The following is a 17,899-nucleotide window of genomic DNA, read 5'->3' as shown; positions in this document are numbered from 1 at the left end:
TTTTTGAAACTTTGTTCTGCTATGTTGCTTATCTAGGTCCAATTACATAATAGCTTATTACACAACCTGTGGTTTAATAAATTTATTGTATTCTTCCACATCACCTCAACTTATTCTAATACATTTATAAACTATACTATGTATCAGCACTATCTAAACAGTTATTTCTAAAACTGATTGTTTCTTTTTTAAGTTTATGGGCTCATTTATGTTTTTGTAAGCATATGTCTATGTGCACTTACCTTGCTCTAGAACCTTTTATGGCATGGCAACACTAAACCTTGACCTCACCTAGCACTGTTTACCAAAATAGCAGTAGGGTTGTCGTCACCTTTACAACATTTTTATGCTAGTCCAACCACTTTCATGCCTTGATGCTCTGCTGTCCTCTTTCTCCTCCCACTGCTGAGGTTACCTGGTCAGGTGGTCGTAGCAAAAGGGATAAATACCTAAACCCAAAGCTCTATTTTGAGAACAGGACGAAAACTACAGGCTTGCGCTCGCATTCAAACAGTCGCTTAAGCTGTGCTTCCACCAAAAGGCTTAACAGCAGTTACTGCTCATCATTCATTCTTCAACTCATCAAAGAGAAAAAGAGTTTTAGCAACAGGAGAGCAGCCGAGAGGTTGCTATTAAAGGATCAGCTATGCTTGGAGGCATACGCACAGATTTGGTGGTCACAGTGGCTGTTCTCTTTCTAACTCAGACAGGGACTCAATGCAGGTGAGTTTCAAGATCATTTAAATTTTTTTAGTTTATCTGTAATTAATAATATTTTAGTTTAGTTTATTTAAATTAAAACAAAGGAAGTTTTTAGTCAAGTTTTTAACTCAGTCCTTTATGTTGTTACATTGGTTATTGGTCATTGATTTCCTGTTTCAGAGCTGAAAATGACTTCCTATTAGTTACTTTACCAGAGTGGAGGGCACATTCAGGTACGATGTACTGCAGTTATTAAGACCTTTAAGGATTTCATAATTACTTGACCTGCTTTAGATAAGGACGCAAATCAAACATGTTGTACATAATGATGTATTTCACTTTTTGTTTCCTTTAGAATACGTTATACAGTGTTTTGATGACAGACGTGCCAATCTGAACTGTGACTGGACGGCGAGTGAAAAAGGAGCAGGTGAAGACAATTATATTTACTGCAAAACAGTAGACTGAACTGAAAACTAAACGTGTGCTTTTTTATAAGTCATCAAGTCAATTTACAGTTGTGGGTTCACTCTGGCTCTGAGAGATAAGTTGAATGAATTAATTAACCTTTAATTTTGTCCCAACCTTTGGCGAAATATCTGGAGCATCCGTCCACAGTTCTGTTTTAATCTACACACCGGCTGTGATTGTATTCGTGTCTTGCTGCATTATCACAAATTGATCTGAAATAGGCTCTATTCTTTTACAACCTGGTGTTTTCCCCGGAGCAGTCAAACAGAGAGCCTACACATGAGATTCAAATTTAGTAGCTACAGCAACACAAACAGACATCTTCTACAGCTACAGCTATTTCACAGCAGATGTTCAGTACAAGGCAGTACTTGTTTAATTACAAGAACAAAGATGAAGAGCTGTTTCTGTTAAATATATATTATCAGCATTTTGTATGGTGTGATTTTAAAAAAGGCCTACGACACTTTAAAGTATGTAGTGTATTAAGTTTTCTTTTTTGTCTTTTTCTCCCCCAGGGGATTTTGCAGTGAATGTTTCAGAGAGTGGTCCACTAGGGATTGAGGGCAAGGCTTGTCTAGAGTTCTGGTACCTTGTCCCAGTTGCAGCTAATGGGTCTGAACTTCGTGTCTTGCTAAAAAACAGCGTTGGTTCAGTAGAAATCTGGACCTCTCCTGCTCTTCCTCAGAACGCATGGAGGCAAGCGTTTGTGCCCCTGAACATCACTGAGCCTGGGTCTCAGGTAAAATAAAACATAGCAACACACATAAGAACTGTACTGTCATAATATAAATATTCTATAGCATGTCCTTAAATAAATTAACTTTTTTATATATTAGGTTGTGTTTGAAGCGGTTCAAGGATTGTCCATAGAGAAAGAGATCACATTTAAACAGATAGGTGTAAGAAAAGGCTCCTGTGGTAAGTATTTACCAAATTAAGCATCTCAACAACAGCTTTGGTGCCACAAATCAATTAAAAGGTTAAACTGTATTTACAATAATCTTTGTGCGGTACATAAAAACAGAAGACCTGTAATAAGAATTGTCACAAAGACATTTTTTGATGAGGATGTTTTAGAAAATGTTCTGAACTACAGTATTAAAACTGAATACAGTTTTTCAGTGTTATTAATCCTACATAGGTGTTGATAAGCTGTTAATATGGTCGCCCCAACAGGACAACAGTGTGAATCGAACACAGAGTTATGGACAGATGTGACCACCCGCTGCCTCTGTTCTGCCGGCCAGCTCTCCTGCTTTCCCTCTCAGTGCCCTAAAGGCCAACTCTGTGGTCCTCAAAGAGGAGGCCCCAATGGGACTTCTACCTTTGGGATGTGCACTATACACAGTCACGCGGACGGCAGCACTTTTGATGGAGTATTGTTCCGCTTCACGACCGCCTGCACTTATGTTCTGGCTAAGACCTGCTCACCCACTGAAACCCTGCCCATGTTCACTGTGGAAGTGGTCAATGAGCAGAATGATAACACATCTCTGCCACAGGTCCAGAAGATCAATATTAACATGAGGATTTACAGGGTGTCTCTGCTCAAAAGCCAAACAGACCGGGTTGTGGTGAGTTTCTTATATATATATGGAAGACGTTTATGGCACAGCTAATGACCAATTATCCCAGCCTTTAACATTTACAAACACTGAAAGTACATTTCTGACACATGAGGACGGTCTGAGTATTTTACATTGCTAAGGAAGTCAATATTTTGTAAACAAAGCCACTGCCAACTACTGAATGAATATCTGTCTGCTAGCAGCTATTTTCCTAATAAAAATATAGTATTATGTATTCACATTTTCTGTTTTACACTGCTCTGTAAACTTCATAATCCATAACTACTGTCCATACAACTGCACTTCCTTTTACCTTGCCATTATGAAGTAATGACCACTGAGCCAAGTAAAGCACCAAATCCAGCGATTCCCATAAATGCATAAAGGGCAGAGTTTATTGCCTCTGGCAAAGGACTAATGGGTCATATTGGCCTTTATAGACACAGCTATCTTCTAAATGCCTTCTTTTATATAAACTTTCAAATGTAATAAGTCCATATTGTGTATGGTAACTGGTAAGAAAGCCTAAACTAACACTGTTTTTCAGGTTAATGGGATCTGGAGGAAGCTTCCACTTAGCCTTAACAGCGGCACTGTCAATATCAGGAGCAACCCTGCCACTATTGTGCTGGCAACCACTTTTGGTCTTACAGTCTCATTTGACAGCACTGGTGTGGTCCACGTCACCCTGCCATCAACCTATTCTGATAAAGTCTGTGGCATGTGTGGCAACTTTAACAACCACAAAGAAGATGACTTTGGGAACCTCAATGCACAAAATGCAACAGCTTTGGCTGAAAGCTGGCAGACTGGGGAACCTGCCTCCTCCTGTGAAACCATTCTATTCCCTCAGTGTGACCCAGTGGAGGAGGCAGAGTATGCCAGCAAGCAGTACTGTGGAGGCTTATTCTCTACTACTGGTCCCTTTGCTGACTGCTTATCAGTTGTAGGGGCAGACAGCTACATCAGAGGCTGCGTGTTTGGCATGTGTTCTACTCGTGGTGACCCAGCCGTGCTATGTGAGACGCTACAGGTGTATACTGATATCTGCAATAAAGCTGGCATTGCAGTACCCATGTTGAGGAACTCCACACTCTGCCGTATGTTGCGTTATTAAATCCTGCTTTTGTTTTTCTTCCTCCTTTTCAAAATAGAGGACGCAGTGGCAAATAATAACTGATAACAGTAAAGGTCATGCACTCTTTCCTGTCTTTTTCTCGGATCCCCTCAGCCATACAGTGCGGTGAGAACAGCCACTATAACTCATGTGCTGATGGCTGTCCCGAGGTGTGCTCCAATCTGGATATAGCTGGCTCCTGTGGAAGCTGTGTGGCAAGATGTGAGTGTGATTCTGGCTTCAAGCTCAGTGGGGAAAAGTGTGTCCCAGCAGAAGACTGCGGGTGCTGGTATAATGGAAAACACTATGAGGTAAGTGAGGTAAATGAACACAACACAATTTCTTATTCACATATTCAATTTCACAGTAATTTATTCACACAACTCTGTTCTGCCTGCAGAAAGGAGAAACACTGGTGGAAGGAGATTGTGTGCAACAGTGTCAGTGCATGGGTAATAACAATGTGCAGTGCACTCAAATGCAATGTGCAGACAATGAAGTTTGTAAGGTTAAAGACGGGGTCAAAGGCTGCTTCCTTTTCAAACCCACCACCTGCAGTGTGTACGGTGATCCACACTACATCACCTTTGATGGGCTGGCATATGACTTTCAAGGGGGCTGCAGTTACATATTGACCACCACATGCGGTGGAGGAAGCTCAGTCCAGTTCACAGTATCTGGACACAACACCCATCCCCCCCTTCAGAACTTCACCAGATCCAAGCTTCAAGCCGTGGCTCTCCAAGTCGAGGATCTGTATCTCATCTTGAATCAAAGCGGAGAGGTCTATGTAAGAAAGCAGTTCTCTCTTTAACACCACTGAAAACATTTCTTCCCCTTTAAATGAGACAGGGCTATTTTGAAGAACAGTGATCTGGGATTATTTACAGCTTACATTTTACTGCACATGGACTTCTTTTGTTCTGCATTATCTCCTGTAATTCATTAATGTCAGTGGCAGATGACTTTCACATGTTTTTAGAGGTCAGTTACAGTTGTGTCAGATCATTAGAGGAAGTCAGTTGTTTACAACCTGGAACTTAAGCAAGCTAAAAGGCTATACTTTAGCTAGTTAGTAGGTCACTGGTAGCACTAACCTAACTAACTATTTCAAGAAAATATTACTTCTACTGTTTGCAAAACAACATGCAAAATAAGTTCAATTATTAAAAGACTGTCCTTTCTTTAGGTCAATTATAAACAAGTTCAACTGCCGTATTCAACCAAAGGGACATATGGCTCAGTATGGGTGTATGTGAAGAATAATCATATCATCTTGGAGACAACCTTTGGCCTCAAAATGCAGATAGATGGAGAGAACAGACTGTTTCTGCAGGTGGATGAGCACTACAAGTATGAACTGTGTGGACTGTGTGGCACTTATTCTGGATACCAGGACGATGACTTTGTAACTCCAGGAGGCCAAAACGTGTCAGAAGCGTTCGAGTTTGGTGACAGCTGGAGGGTCCCAAACAACTCTGAGTGAGTTATTTTATTACTGTACACAGTAACAGCAAACATTTGCGTACCAGTATGGCACTTCTGTACCTAAATATACCAGCATAGTATTGAAAAAAACAAAAGCTAGTAAAATGACTGCGTTTTTTAGCACCAGCAGAGTGGCAGTGGTTACACTGTAATGAGCCTGAGTTGTGCTTTTTCTTTAATACTAATAAGCAACATAACATGGTGAGTAAAATCAGTGAACATTACCTGCTAAGCCTGAGCATGCCAGCATTGCTGTTGTATGTTAGTAATCTAAGCAGGTTCTGAGTGTCTTTGTGGCGTTACATTCACAACGTAATAACCCAACCTACTATCACGGCAAATCATGAAATAGACACAGGATTTGCAGTTCAGTCACAACAGAGGGAGGTATTTTATTTCAAGCCAACATCTAAAACTCAGCTGAGCTTATCAGACAACTGCAGGGAGCACATATTTCTTCAAAAACTGCTGACTTTAAATAATTAAATTACGTATTATGTAAATTTTCCATGTAATTCTGTTACATAAGTACAATGAAAAATGTTGAAATGAATCTGGTCAAATTAAATTTACTTGATTTGTATATATTCAGTTTATACAAAGCATGTTTTCCTTGAAGATTAAGTATTTGAATAAATAAACCTTTGATTTTATATATTTCAGTTTCTTTTTACTCAGAATGGTCGCATCATGTATATTAAGGTTGAAAAGTTGTTTTTTTGAGTGAATATAGCCTGGTGCCTTTGCTAGCCAATGCACTAAGCTCACACACACACACACATTTTATTTAAAATTACATCAATATGTTTTATACAGTGTAATCTAGAAGTAACTAATCTCTGTTTGTCTAAATTTTCTCAGATGTTTAGCTCGTCCAAACAATCCAAGACTCTGTGATAAGGATGAGAAGGATACAGCCTACAATGAGTGTTCAGTGCTGTTTGGCAGTGGTTTCATGCCCTGTCATGAACACATTCACCCAAGCATCTACCTCAATAGTTGTGTGTATGACTACTGTGCTACGAGCGGCGACCAACACACACTCTGTGAATCTCTGAAGTCCTATGCAACAGCATGCCAGGTTTCAGGAGTTGAACTTCCAAACTGGCAGACTGGCACAGCCTGTGGTAGGTGTTTGCATCAAATATGAGGATGACATTGTTATTATCGTACAAGTAAATATACAGTAGGATGTCTAGATATGTTGTGTTAACTGTGTGTGTTTTCATCCAATTTCAGAAGACCTCTCTACCTCAACAGCTCCTCCAACAACTGCTTCTCCAACACCAGATCAGACTTGTAAGAGCATTCACAGTTGAGAAAGTTTATTGGGGGCTGCTTTGAATAAGTGATGTGATACAGTTTACAAATAATCATTTCAAAACAAATATTAGCTTAGCTAATAGGCTTGCCTGCTTTATATGTGCCAATATTTAATAGAAGTGTAAATGTATTTTAGTTCTTTTGCTGGCCTGAGGTATAACTTTCTGCACATTAGATGGGATATTTAAGTTTTTTCAAAGTTTAAAAGCACTGTGTCTCAGAAATTATTATTAACTCGTAAATCAGTATTTCCATTGTTTGTTTCGTTCATCCATTATTTACATTTTGCTTTTTATAGTTTGTCCCTTGAACTGCAATTTCGAAAAAGATCTGTGTGGGTGGGAGCAGCTTATGCAGGACACTTTTGATTGGACGAAACACTCTGGACCCACACCAACAAATTTAACAGGTCCAAACCAAGACCACACCACTGGAGGTAAAACCAACTTCTGTTGTTTTCCCTTTTTAGAGGTTGGGGTCTATTTTGGTTGGTTTCATAACATTGTTCATACTTAATGTGTAATTTTCAACTTTTCCATAGCTGGTTTCTACATGTACCTTGAGGGAGACAGTGTAACTCATGGAGACTCTGCCCGTTTGATGAGCTCGGCATGTAATTTTAACGGACCACTCTGCCTGTATTTCTGGTACCATATGTATGGTTCAGCCACAGCCATGGCTCTTAATATCTACCTGCTGAAAGACAGTAAAACTACAAAGCTCTGGTCCATGATGGACAACCAGGGACCAGAATGGCATCTGGGAAGAGCTGATGTCAAAGTCTCTGGTCCATTCCAAGTGAGTTTGACAATGCATGGACCTAAGAAATGTTGACTGTATGAAGGGCATGCTGGGAATCAAGACTTGATATTCTAATTTAGAATGTTATTTTCTTCTCATGCCTTTCAGATTATAATAGAAGGAATTCGAGGCTCTAATTATCAGTCAGATGTGGCCATAGATGACATATCTATCCATTTTGGCTCATGTTCAGGTAACAGAGGCAAAGCAAACTCTAGGTTGTTAATAAATATGGAACTATGCAATACTGTTGTAAACTGTTTGTAAAGTAAATAATTTAAGATATAAACTTCTTTAGCATAACTGATGTGACAGAGTTTACCAAAAGTCAGTGTTGTTTTTATTTAGATGGTTTTCCAGTCCTGGGAAGTGGAACTAAGCCTTCTACTACAACTACAGAAATGCTTCCCTTACACCAAAGTAAATACACAGCAAGTTATATTTTACAAGTCACTTGTTTCTGCATCGTAAAACCTGTTTAGTTAAAAATTAACATTTACACCTTGTTCATGTACTGAATGTGCAGTTTGTCATGGTAACTAGGGTTCATTTTTAGGACGTTTAGCAAGTGTCTCATGACTCATGTTATTTTTTTCTCCAAATGTTTCCCTTTAGTCTGCAATCTTGACTGCAACTTTGACAGCAACCTTTGTAGCTGGAACCAGATGATTACAGATGCTTTTGACTGGACCTGGCAAAGAGGTTCTACCCCCACATTGATGACAGGCCCCTCTGCTGACCACACTGGGGGTAAGATTTGATGTAAATTAACACTGACAGTTAATAGAACCAATATCTAAAGGTAAGATATAACTGTGGAGATATTTTGTATATTATTATACATGTAATGTTTTCACTCACCTTTTCTAGATGGCCACTATCTGTACATTGAAGCCAACAGTGCAACGTATGGAGACACAGCTCGTCTTATCAGCTCTGAGTGCTCTGACTCTGGACCTCAGTGTCTGCAGTTCTGGTACCATATGTACGGCACAGCAGATACAATGGGTCTCCATGTTTACCTGCTCCAAAACAGAATAGCCAGTCAGATTTGGAGGAAGCAGAATGACCAAGGAAATATGTGGCACCTGGCTCAGGTGGACATTGAACCAACCACAGCTTTTCAGGTGACTTATTTCAAACCATGGAGTGTGGCCTGCTTACTAGTTATAAATACTATCCTGCAAAGGTATCATTCAATTGAATTTTATTATTTAGATCATTATTGAGGGGCGCAGAGGATCCAATGATCAGTCAGATGTGGCCATAGATGATTTGAAGCTTTATCATGGCCACTGCTCAGGTAAAAGGTTTATATATCAGAACATACCATAACAGGTTTGGAAAGCTGTTTCTCACTTTCTATGCAGACACTTCATAACATTGTTGCACTGTTGCAGATCTGGTAGGTGGCATTACAACGCAATCAGCTAGACCTGATCTTAATGCTACAGCGCCCCCAAGTGTTCCTGTCCAAACTACTGCAGCTCCACAGCCTCCTATGGTTACTACTACCTTCCAACCACCGATGATAAATATCACTGTGCCTCCCATAGTGGAGGAAACAACCAACTTAATTAATAAGAACAATGTTACTGAAGCTCCAGATAACCGGCCACCTCTGCAGCCAGGTATGGTAATAATTTCACAGCAACACTTCAATGTCCCATTTATACTCTAACAGTTAATAGTTTACACATCCATCATTTGCGCATTAGTGTGGGGTGGTGGTTAGCACTGTTGCCTCACTGCATAAAGGTCCTGAGTTTGACTCCAACACGCCTTTCTGCGTGCAGTTTGCATGTTCTTCCCATGTTTGTGTGGGTTCTCTCAGTGTACTGTGTCTTCGTCCTGCAGTCCAAAGACATGCAGTTACAGGGGTTAGGTTAATTGGTGATTGTAAATTTCCCATAGGTGTGAATGTGAGTGCAAATGGTTGTCTGTCCTTGTTAGCCCTGTGACATAATGATGACCTGTCCAGGGTGTACCCTGTTTCTCACCCAATGGGAGCTCGGTTAGGCTCCAGCTCCCCACCCCTGAAAAGGATAAGAGGAAGAAAATGGATGGATGGATATCTTATGTCTAGAATTACTATACACCTAATGTAATCATATTTTTCTTTTTTCAACAGTCTGCCAACTCCACTGTAATTTTGAGCAAGATTTATGTCAGTGGAATCAGTTGATCACAGACGCTTTTGATTGGACAAGACAGAGTGGCTCCACTCCTACTATCAATACAGGACCTTCTACAGATCACACCACAGGAGGTAATAAGCTTTCTGACATAGGGCAAATAAAGTTAATATACTGAGGTTATATAGTGTTACACTTCCTGAATAAAACAGTCACATTAATCAATCAAGTTTGGTGTTTTGTTTTGTTTTTGTTTGCTTGCTTTTATCCATTCAGTATGAAAAACTTTAACAGCCAGTTTTAGCAGCAAGTGCAAATGGCTTGTAAATTAACTTCTGCCCTTATTTATTCTCAGTGTTATTGTCTAAAAGTGTATCTTTAACTTACTGATTGTATGTCCCTGTTTAGGTGGCCACTATCTTTACATTGAAGCCAACAGTGCAACGTATGGAGACACAGCTCGTCTTATCAGCTCTGAGTGCTCTGACTCTGGACCTCAGTGTCTGCAGTTCTGGTACCATATGTACGGCACAGCAGATACAATGGGTCTCCATGTTTACCTGCTCCAAAACAGAATAGCCAATCAGATTTGGAGGAAGCAGAATGACCAAGGAAATATGTGGCACCTGGCTCAGGTGGACATTGAACCAACCACAGCTTTTCAGGTGACTTATTTCAAACCATGAAGTGTGGCCTGCTTACTAGTTATAAATACTATCCTGCAAAGGTATCATTCAGTTGAATTTTATCATTTAGATCATTATTGAGGGGCGCAGAGGATCCAATGATCAGTCAGATGTGGCCATAGATGATTTGAAGCTTTATCGGGGCCACTGCTCAAGTAAGAAGCATATAAAAAACAGAAAATACCATAACAGGTTTGGAAAGCTGTTTCTATGCAGACAATAACACTGTTACACTGTTGCAGATCTGGTAGGTGGCATTACAACGCAATCAGCTAGACCTGATCTTAATACCACGGCGCCCCCAAGTGTCACTGTCATAACCACTGCAGCTCCACAGCCTCCTATGGTCACTACTACCTTCCAACCACCGATAATAAATACCACTGTGCCTCCCATAGTGGAGGAAACAACCAACTTAATTAATAAGAACAATGTTACTGAAGCTCCAGATAACCGGCCACCTCTGCAGCCAGGTATAGTAATAATTTCACAGCAGCTATTGTTTACCAGTTTAGTTTATTCTTGTTTACAAATCTATTTTGTCATATATAAAAGTTAGTGTATCAAAGATGTAATCTATTTTTTTAACAGTCTGCCAACTCCGCTGTGATTTTGAGCAAGATTTATGTCAGTGGAATCAAATGATCACAGACGCTTTTGATTGGACAAGACAGAGTGGCTCCACTCCTACTATCAATACAGGACCTTCTACAGATCACACCACAGGAACGGGAGGTAATGAGCTTTCTGGCACGAGCCAGAAACAGTTATTTCCAGGAAAAAACTAAACCCTTTTTTTTCTGTTTATTATTAGCCATAGTTGCATTGTTAAAGCAATTTCATCAATAGTTATTTCTTTATTTTTATTTAATTCTAATTTTTTTCTCACTTTTTTTGCAATTTAATGTAAACAATGTCAGAGCAAAGAAATTTAACAAGCAGTTTTAAGTGTGAACATGACTTAAACGTGTAATTTCCTGAATTATCCTCATCATTATTGTCTAAAAATGTTTGTCCCTTTTTAGGTGGCCACTATCTGTACATTGAAGCCAACAGTGCAACATATGGAGACACAGCTCGTTTTATCAGCTCTGAGTGCTCTGACTCTGGACCTCAGTGTCTGCAGTTCTGGTACCATATGTACGGCTCAGCAGATACAATGGGCCTCCATGTTTACCTGGTCCAAAACAGAACAGCCAATCAGGTTTGGAAGAAGCAAAATGACCAAGGAAATATGTGGCACCTGGCTCAGGTGGACATTACAGCAACAGAAAATTTCCAGGTGAGTTACCTATTAAAGACATTTCTTTATTAGAAACATCTGATTTTGGAAACCTGCACAGCAAATAAATAATTAACTAACACTAATTTAGTGTAACCTAATCACTCTGTACACTATGACAATTATAGCGCCATGTAACAGTAACCTCTGCACTTTTAGATTATATTTGAAGGACGAAGAGGTTCGAATACTCAGTCTGATGTGGCAATAGATGATGTTTCACTTCATCGTGGGCGCTGTGCAGGTAATCCCAACCTCCTAACTATATTCTGTGCAGTCCAAACACTATCTGACAATCTAAATGACAGACCTGACTGTGAAATATTGTTACAGAACTGGTCAATCCGACAACAACTACAACTCAGTCAAAGCCACAAACGACAGCTAGGCCACAACCATCAACCACAACTCAACTAAAGCCGGAAACAACAGCTGGGCCACAACCATCAACCACAACTCAACTAAAGCCGGAAACAACAGCTGGGCCACAACCATCAACCACAACTCAACTAAAGCCGGAAACAACAGCTGGGCCACAACCATCAACCACAACTCAACTAAAGCCGGAAACAACAGCTGGGCCACAACCATCAACCACAACTCAACTAAAGCCGGAAACAACAGCTGGGCCACAACCATCAACCACAACTCAACTAAAGCCGGAAACAACAGCTGGGCCACAACCATCAACCACAACTCAACTAAAGCCGGAAACAACAGCTGGGCCACAACCATCAACCACAACTCAACTAAAGCCGGAAACAACAGCTGGGCCACAACCATCAACCACAACTCAACTAAAGCCGGAAACAACAGCTGGGCCACAACCATCAACCACAACTCAACTAAAGCCGGAAACAACAGCTGGGCCACAACCATCAACCACAACTCAACTAAAGCCGGAAACAACAGCTGGGCCACAACCATCAACCACAACTCAACTAAAGCCGGAAACAACAGCTGGGCCACAACCATCAACCACAACTCAACTAAAGCCGGAAACAACAGCTGGACCCCAGCCCACAATAAATAAACCGCAATCTACAACAGCAAGACCGCAACAAACAACCCTGCCGGTACCAAGTAAGTTTTGCATGTCTACAATTAGAAAGCAAATTGAAACAATGACATGGGTTTCCTAAAAGGTATACAGTAGGTGTCATGTTATGTTTGTGCGTGTATGTCAGTTCTAAGCTAAAGACAGTAATAAACACGTGCCTTGATGCACGCTCAATCATCCAGTGTTTCTCCCACTGAAATCGCTACATACAGATGAACAGAATCAACTTTTTGGGATTAACAAACACATTTTCAATATATAATGAACACTTTTTTTCATTTTCTTTTTTGTCATTTGAAGTTTACAACTGAGCATATATCTATTCTTTAACTGTATACATCTTCCTTCCCCAGCACCCTCTTGCCCACGGTATAGTCACTCTACCACTTGTGTCCCTGCATGTAGTCCAACCTGTTTATTCTTGAATGGCCCACCACATTGTAGTGACAATGGGGTTTGTGTTCCTGGGTGTGTGTGCGATGATGGCTTTGTCATGAAAATGAAGATTTGTGTGCCTCTGGAACGATGTGGCTGTGTGGACAAGAATGGCACCAAACACCAAGTAAGACAATGTGACAATTTGGACAATTTGGAAAATGAGCACATGGTCAAAGTATGCTGACTCTCTGTGTCTTTTCAGTTCAATGAACAGTGGTACGCAGATCACTGCAGTCAGAAATGTGAATGTGAGGAGGATGACGGAATAGGAAAGATTGACTGTGATGATGAAGACGAGTGTGATGGAAATGCTGTCTGCCTTCAAAATCAAAAGGGCAATTACTACTGCCAGTCTACAGGTAGTCTACATTCCTGCGATGTACCTAAACTATGCTTTTGTTCCTATTTATTAACTGCTCTTCTTGTTCCCCGCAGGCTTCGATGAGTGTACTATCAAGAAGGACCCTGAATATAGAACATTTGATAAAATGAAGCATGACTTTGAGGGTGAAGACTCTTACGTGCTGGTGAGGACCAGCAACTTGCCAAACAACCTTCCAGACGTCTACATTGAAAGCATCAACACGCCCGTCTTAGATCAGGGCGGTGATAGTCAGCATGAAAATGACAGCAGCAGTGAAGAAGAGCAGAATAGCAAGGACGATGATGATGATGACGACGACGATGATGATGATGACGACAGCAAAGAACATGATGAACACCACAGATTACAAGAGCTTAAGATCAGAGTGTACAATCACACTATGGAGTTCAAGAAGAATCGGAAACTGATCGTATGTATTACCACATTAACTTCCTAGTGTTTTACTGTGGCACAGTGTGATGCTACCTACACACAGACATTTGTAAAATCAGTTGGGGAAATAAGTAGCTCCTATTCACATTTTCTCTTCAAGGTGTTACAACTGTAGCGAGTGAGATGATGTTATATGTGCTAAATTATGCTGTGTGATAGCGCTTTTCTTTTGACTTTACACTTTTGTAGGTATAAGACAGAGAAAGAGAGACAATGTGTAAAAAACAGTAGTAGCAATATTCCATGTTATTCCAGTGCCTAGATGTTATTGTGTCTGTGTGTGAGTAATATAATCCTATAAATCGCAACTTACAAGTGGTACTCAACCTTAAATATCTTTAAGCACTTACTGTATTAAAACTCTGATATTCTGCATATTAACAGAATTTTTTTTAACTAGACAAAAATTCAAAACCTTAAAAAATAGAGTTGATGTTACCAAAATAGCTTATTTTTGCAAAATGAAGTAGGCTACATTAATCTTTGAAAAATTACAAACTGGGCCATGCTAGCAGCTCTGCAATAGAGTGCAGAGGTTTTAGCAAAGTGAATCATCATGATAATACGTTGACAACGAAAAAGTGCCAAGGTTAAGCAAGTATAAGATTGTAAACGTTAGAATGTGCTTTGCTTGTGATGTAGTGTCATACTAGCATGCTAACATTAGCTATTGCGCACTGAAGGCTGATGGAATGTCAATAACTTTCACATATTTGGTAGTATAGGAAAGACATCATGGTAATACACAAGCTTTCAACAACAAAAATGTATGTTTCTCTTCATACAACAAACATAATCATACAGGAATGAACAGCAGAATAGACATCTAGATATACTTCAGTTATATTAAATTGCACTGAGAGATTTTTTTTTTTCCTCTTCAGGTGGATGGAAAGCCAACTGATACGCCCGTCTCAGTGACTGGTGGTCTAAAGATCTGGAAGCGTTCCTCTCATATCTACCTGCAAACTGATTTTGGCTTGTCAGTCGCGTTTAATGGACACCATTCAGCAGGTAGCCAGTTTACAATATCAAAAGTAGATAATGTAATTTCTTAAATGTGTCATTCCACTTCAAGCAAATAAATAATTTGTTTTTTCCCATATTCATGCAATGTATTAAACGGTCGTATTATTTCTGCAGAGATTACTCTACCACACATTTATAGAAGCAAGGTGGGAGGCCTGTGTGGAAACTTTGATGCTCAGAAAAACAATGACAGGATGAAGCCAGATGGTACCATAGCCAGAAGCACTCAAGAGTTTGGAGAAAGCTGGAGAGTGTGAATGCCAGATGAAACACTGTCTTTGAATGTGGACGGGTTTAATCACTATCAGTTACATAAAACTCCACATGGATAAATAAGAACAGATGATTGTAATGATTTTGTTTTTTTCTTCTTTAGCCAGCAAGTGTTGTCTTTATCTAGCTTTTTAGGATTATGTTTTCTGAATATCAACAAATCTATTTTCCCATGAATTCTTTAGATACTTATCTCTTTCTTATTATTTCTACGTATATTTGATATAATCTTTGTACTCTACATAATTATCTCTCTAACTAGACTGTTTATAACTATGTTTATACAAAGGTAATATGCTTTTAGCATATATTAATGCCCTCTTTAAAGCCAAACATGATTAAAATGCACAACTGCAAATTGAGCTATTATTGTCATTGGATAATATTAAAAATTTTAAAAGTATGTGGTAAATGATCACATTTCATAAATTGTTTTTGACTTTCTGCATTGTTGAAGGTTTTCTGATGAATCCTTACTACTCCAATAAAACTGCACTGTAAGTACATTTGTGTTGCTTTGTGTGCAGCTATTTGGTCCCAAGTTTACCTACAGCAGCATACACGTGTACATTTTTAAGGTACAACCCATTAACCACCTGCAGTACAGCAGGAACACCAACGCAAATGAAGGAAAAACAAATAACACAAAACCTCTGTAACATGATACGGATAAGGAAGGTAATTGGGGGTTTTTCTCGCAAACAATAGGATTGTTCTTGCTTGAAAAGCTCGTCTGTATCTGTATGAGGGCATGTTTATGTGGAATCCTTATTCTCAAGTGTTGCAACACTCAGCAGCTACACAGAGCCATGGATGTGTCTGTTCTGTTCCTTTTTCTTTTCTTAAGGTTTCTCTGTGATGGTAAGTGAAGCTATGCCTATTGACTACTATTTAACAGTTTCAAAAAGTTATGGCACAATTATTTCATAATACAAACATGTATTTAAGACATTATGTATACTTTCAAACTGCTGTTTTAACAAGAGCAGATCCTACTTTTAGATCCTTTAGATTTTTTAAATTGGTTGGTGTGTTTTCAGGTGTTACTGATAGTTTGAGTTCATGTCCCTGGATATATAGGTGAATGCATGGTCAATAATTCTGGTGGTGTTGGATTTCACTTAAGTAGCTAACGAAAACAACTTTGCACTTTTTAGAGTTCTAAAAAGTGCAAGCAAACTATTCTAACTAGTGAAGATTTAATTGAGTTTGTAAGCATTAACACTGCTAGTTTTATGGTTTGGAGCTTGAGGCCACTATTAGTGACAGCTGATCATATTTACTTCCCTTTGTTTAGCCTCCTTTAGCTGGTTCTAGTGCTCGAATATATAGAGTAAATCTGGATTTATAAATATCTATCATGGTGCTTGAGCTGATGCTGATGCCAAGGCCATTATGCTTCAGTCTGGCAATGTACAGACACAGAATAAACATCAAACTAGCAGGAAAAGTAACTTCACTACTATGTATTTAAGTCTTCTTGCTTTTGGTACCTGTTGGGCAAGATAAATTTAAGTCATAACTGTATGTTAAGAATATGAATTTAACATTTAACATGTTTTTTTTATATAAATATGTTTTTATGTCATTGTCTTTCCATTTTTCTAGCCCAAATACCAGCTCCAATGACCAGAACAACAGGTAATACCCACAACAATCTTTGTACAATTAGCCATCGTGTTCAGTGCGACAGACACTGCCTATATTTAAACTCCACAGTAATGATTTAGATTTTTATCACCTACTGAAGCTAAAGGTACACTCACAAGCCACTTTGTTAGGCACACCAGGTAGACATGGTGGAAGCTCAAAGAAAGCAAGAAGACATAGAGACATGGTCACAATGCTCAAACCAAGTATCAGAAAGGGGAAGAAAGGAGATTTAAGTGACTTAATTGACTTTGAATGTGACATTGTTGTTGGTGCAGACAGACTGAGTTTTTTAAGAATCTGCTGATCTATTGGAATTTTCCTATACAAACGTCTCTATGTTTACAGGGAATGGTCCAGAATCAAAGAAAATACCCAATGAAAATATCCAGTGAAACTGTTCAAGGCATTTTTACTCAGTTCTCTGGGTGAAAATACCGTGTTGATGTCCAAGGTGAAATGAGAATGGCAAGACTGCATTGAGCTGATGCTAAGGCAACAGCAACTCAAATAAAACATTCATTAGAGCCAAGGTGTGAAGAACACCATCTCTGAATGCAAAAAAATATGTTGGTTACAGAAGTGGAAGACCACACCAAGTGCCGTTCCTCTCAGCTAAAAACAGAAAACTGGCGAAATGATTCAGAGGCTCACCAAAATTAGACAAAAGAAGATTAGATGTCTGGTCCAATTTCTACTGTGACGTTTAGATGGCAGTGGCAGAATCTGACATAAGCAAAATGTCTTTATGACCATGTCTTGGTGGCTGCTTCCAGCAGGATAACGTTCCATGTCCCAAAGCTCAAATCAACTGGTTTCTTGAACATGACAATCAGTTCATTGTACTTAAATAGCTTCCACAGTCACCACATGTCAATCAAATGTGTAACTAATGAAGTGTTTTCACCGCTCTCATTCCATTTAGTGATCCTTACTTACTCCTGAACTCTAACAGCTTTGTTGGCTGTCCACAAAACATTTCAGAAATTCTTCAGTCTGACTACGCATAAACAACCAGATTTACTACAGCTGCATTTATTCTGTATTAAATAATAT

At 39.3% G+C, this 17,899-nt stretch overlaps 1 protein-coding gene across 1 annotated transcript; it reads left to right on the top strand.

Moving 5' to 3' along the window:
• The first annotated feature begins 366 nt into the window (after window positions 1-366).
• LOC116332865 (zonadhesin-like) lies at window positions 367-15,717 on the top strand. Its single transcript, XM_039602825.1, has 33 exons — window positions 367-723; window positions 883-935; window positions 1,058-1,132; window positions 1,692-1,915; window positions 2,013-2,094; window positions 2,353-2,750; window positions 3,292-3,844; window positions 3,976-4,172; window positions 4,262-4,651; window positions 5,051-5,343; window positions 6,211-6,476; window positions 6,589-6,648; window positions 6,971-7,108; window positions 7,214-7,470; window positions 7,582-7,666; window positions 7,822-7,893; window positions 8,089-8,223; window positions 8,344-8,600; window positions 8,692-8,776; window positions 8,874-9,104; window positions 9,605-9,742; window positions 10,017-10,273; window positions 10,365-10,449; window positions 10,537-10,767; window positions 10,886-11,029; window positions 11,320-11,576; window positions 11,736-11,820; window positions 11,910-12,659; window positions 12,990-13,198; window positions 13,277-13,433; window positions 13,510-13,868; window positions 14,776-14,905; window positions 15,035-15,717. The coding sequence occupies exons 1-33, from the start codon at window positions 647-649 to the stop codon at window positions 15,175-15,177; spliced, it is 6,873 nt and encodes a 2,290-aa protein (XP_039458759.1). The 5' UTR covers window positions 367-646; the 3' UTR covers window positions 15,178-15,717.
• Window positions 15,718-17,899: the final 2,182 nt, after the last annotated feature.

This window comes from Oreochromis aureus, linkage group 18 (genome assembly GCF_013358895.1).
Source record: "Oreochromis aureus strain Israel breed Guangdong linkage group 18, ZZ_aureus, whole genome shotgun sequence".
Lineage (NCBI taxonomy): Eukaryota > Metazoa > Chordata > Actinopteri > Cichliformes > Cichlidae > Oreochromis > Oreochromis aureus.
Note: the sequence above shows the minus strand (reverse complement) of the source record. Positions and strands in the feature narration are given on the sequence as shown.

What these genes read in the sequence shown, in the direction of transcription:
- LOC116332865 (XM_039602825.1), top strand. Translation starts at nt 647, where the DNA reads ATGCTTGGAGGCATACGCACAGATTTGGTGGTCACAGTGGCTGTTCTC. An exon ending in GGCGAGTGAAAAAGGAGCAG is followed by an intron (nt 1,133 to 1,691) that starts GTGAAGACAATT and finishes TTTCTCCCCCAG; the next exon opens with GGGATTTTGCAGTGAATGTT. An exon ending in CAGCAACAGAAAATTTCCAG is followed by an intron (nt 11,577 to 11,735) that starts GTGAGTTACCTA and finishes CTGCACTTTTAG; the next exon opens with ATTATATTTGAAGGACGAAG.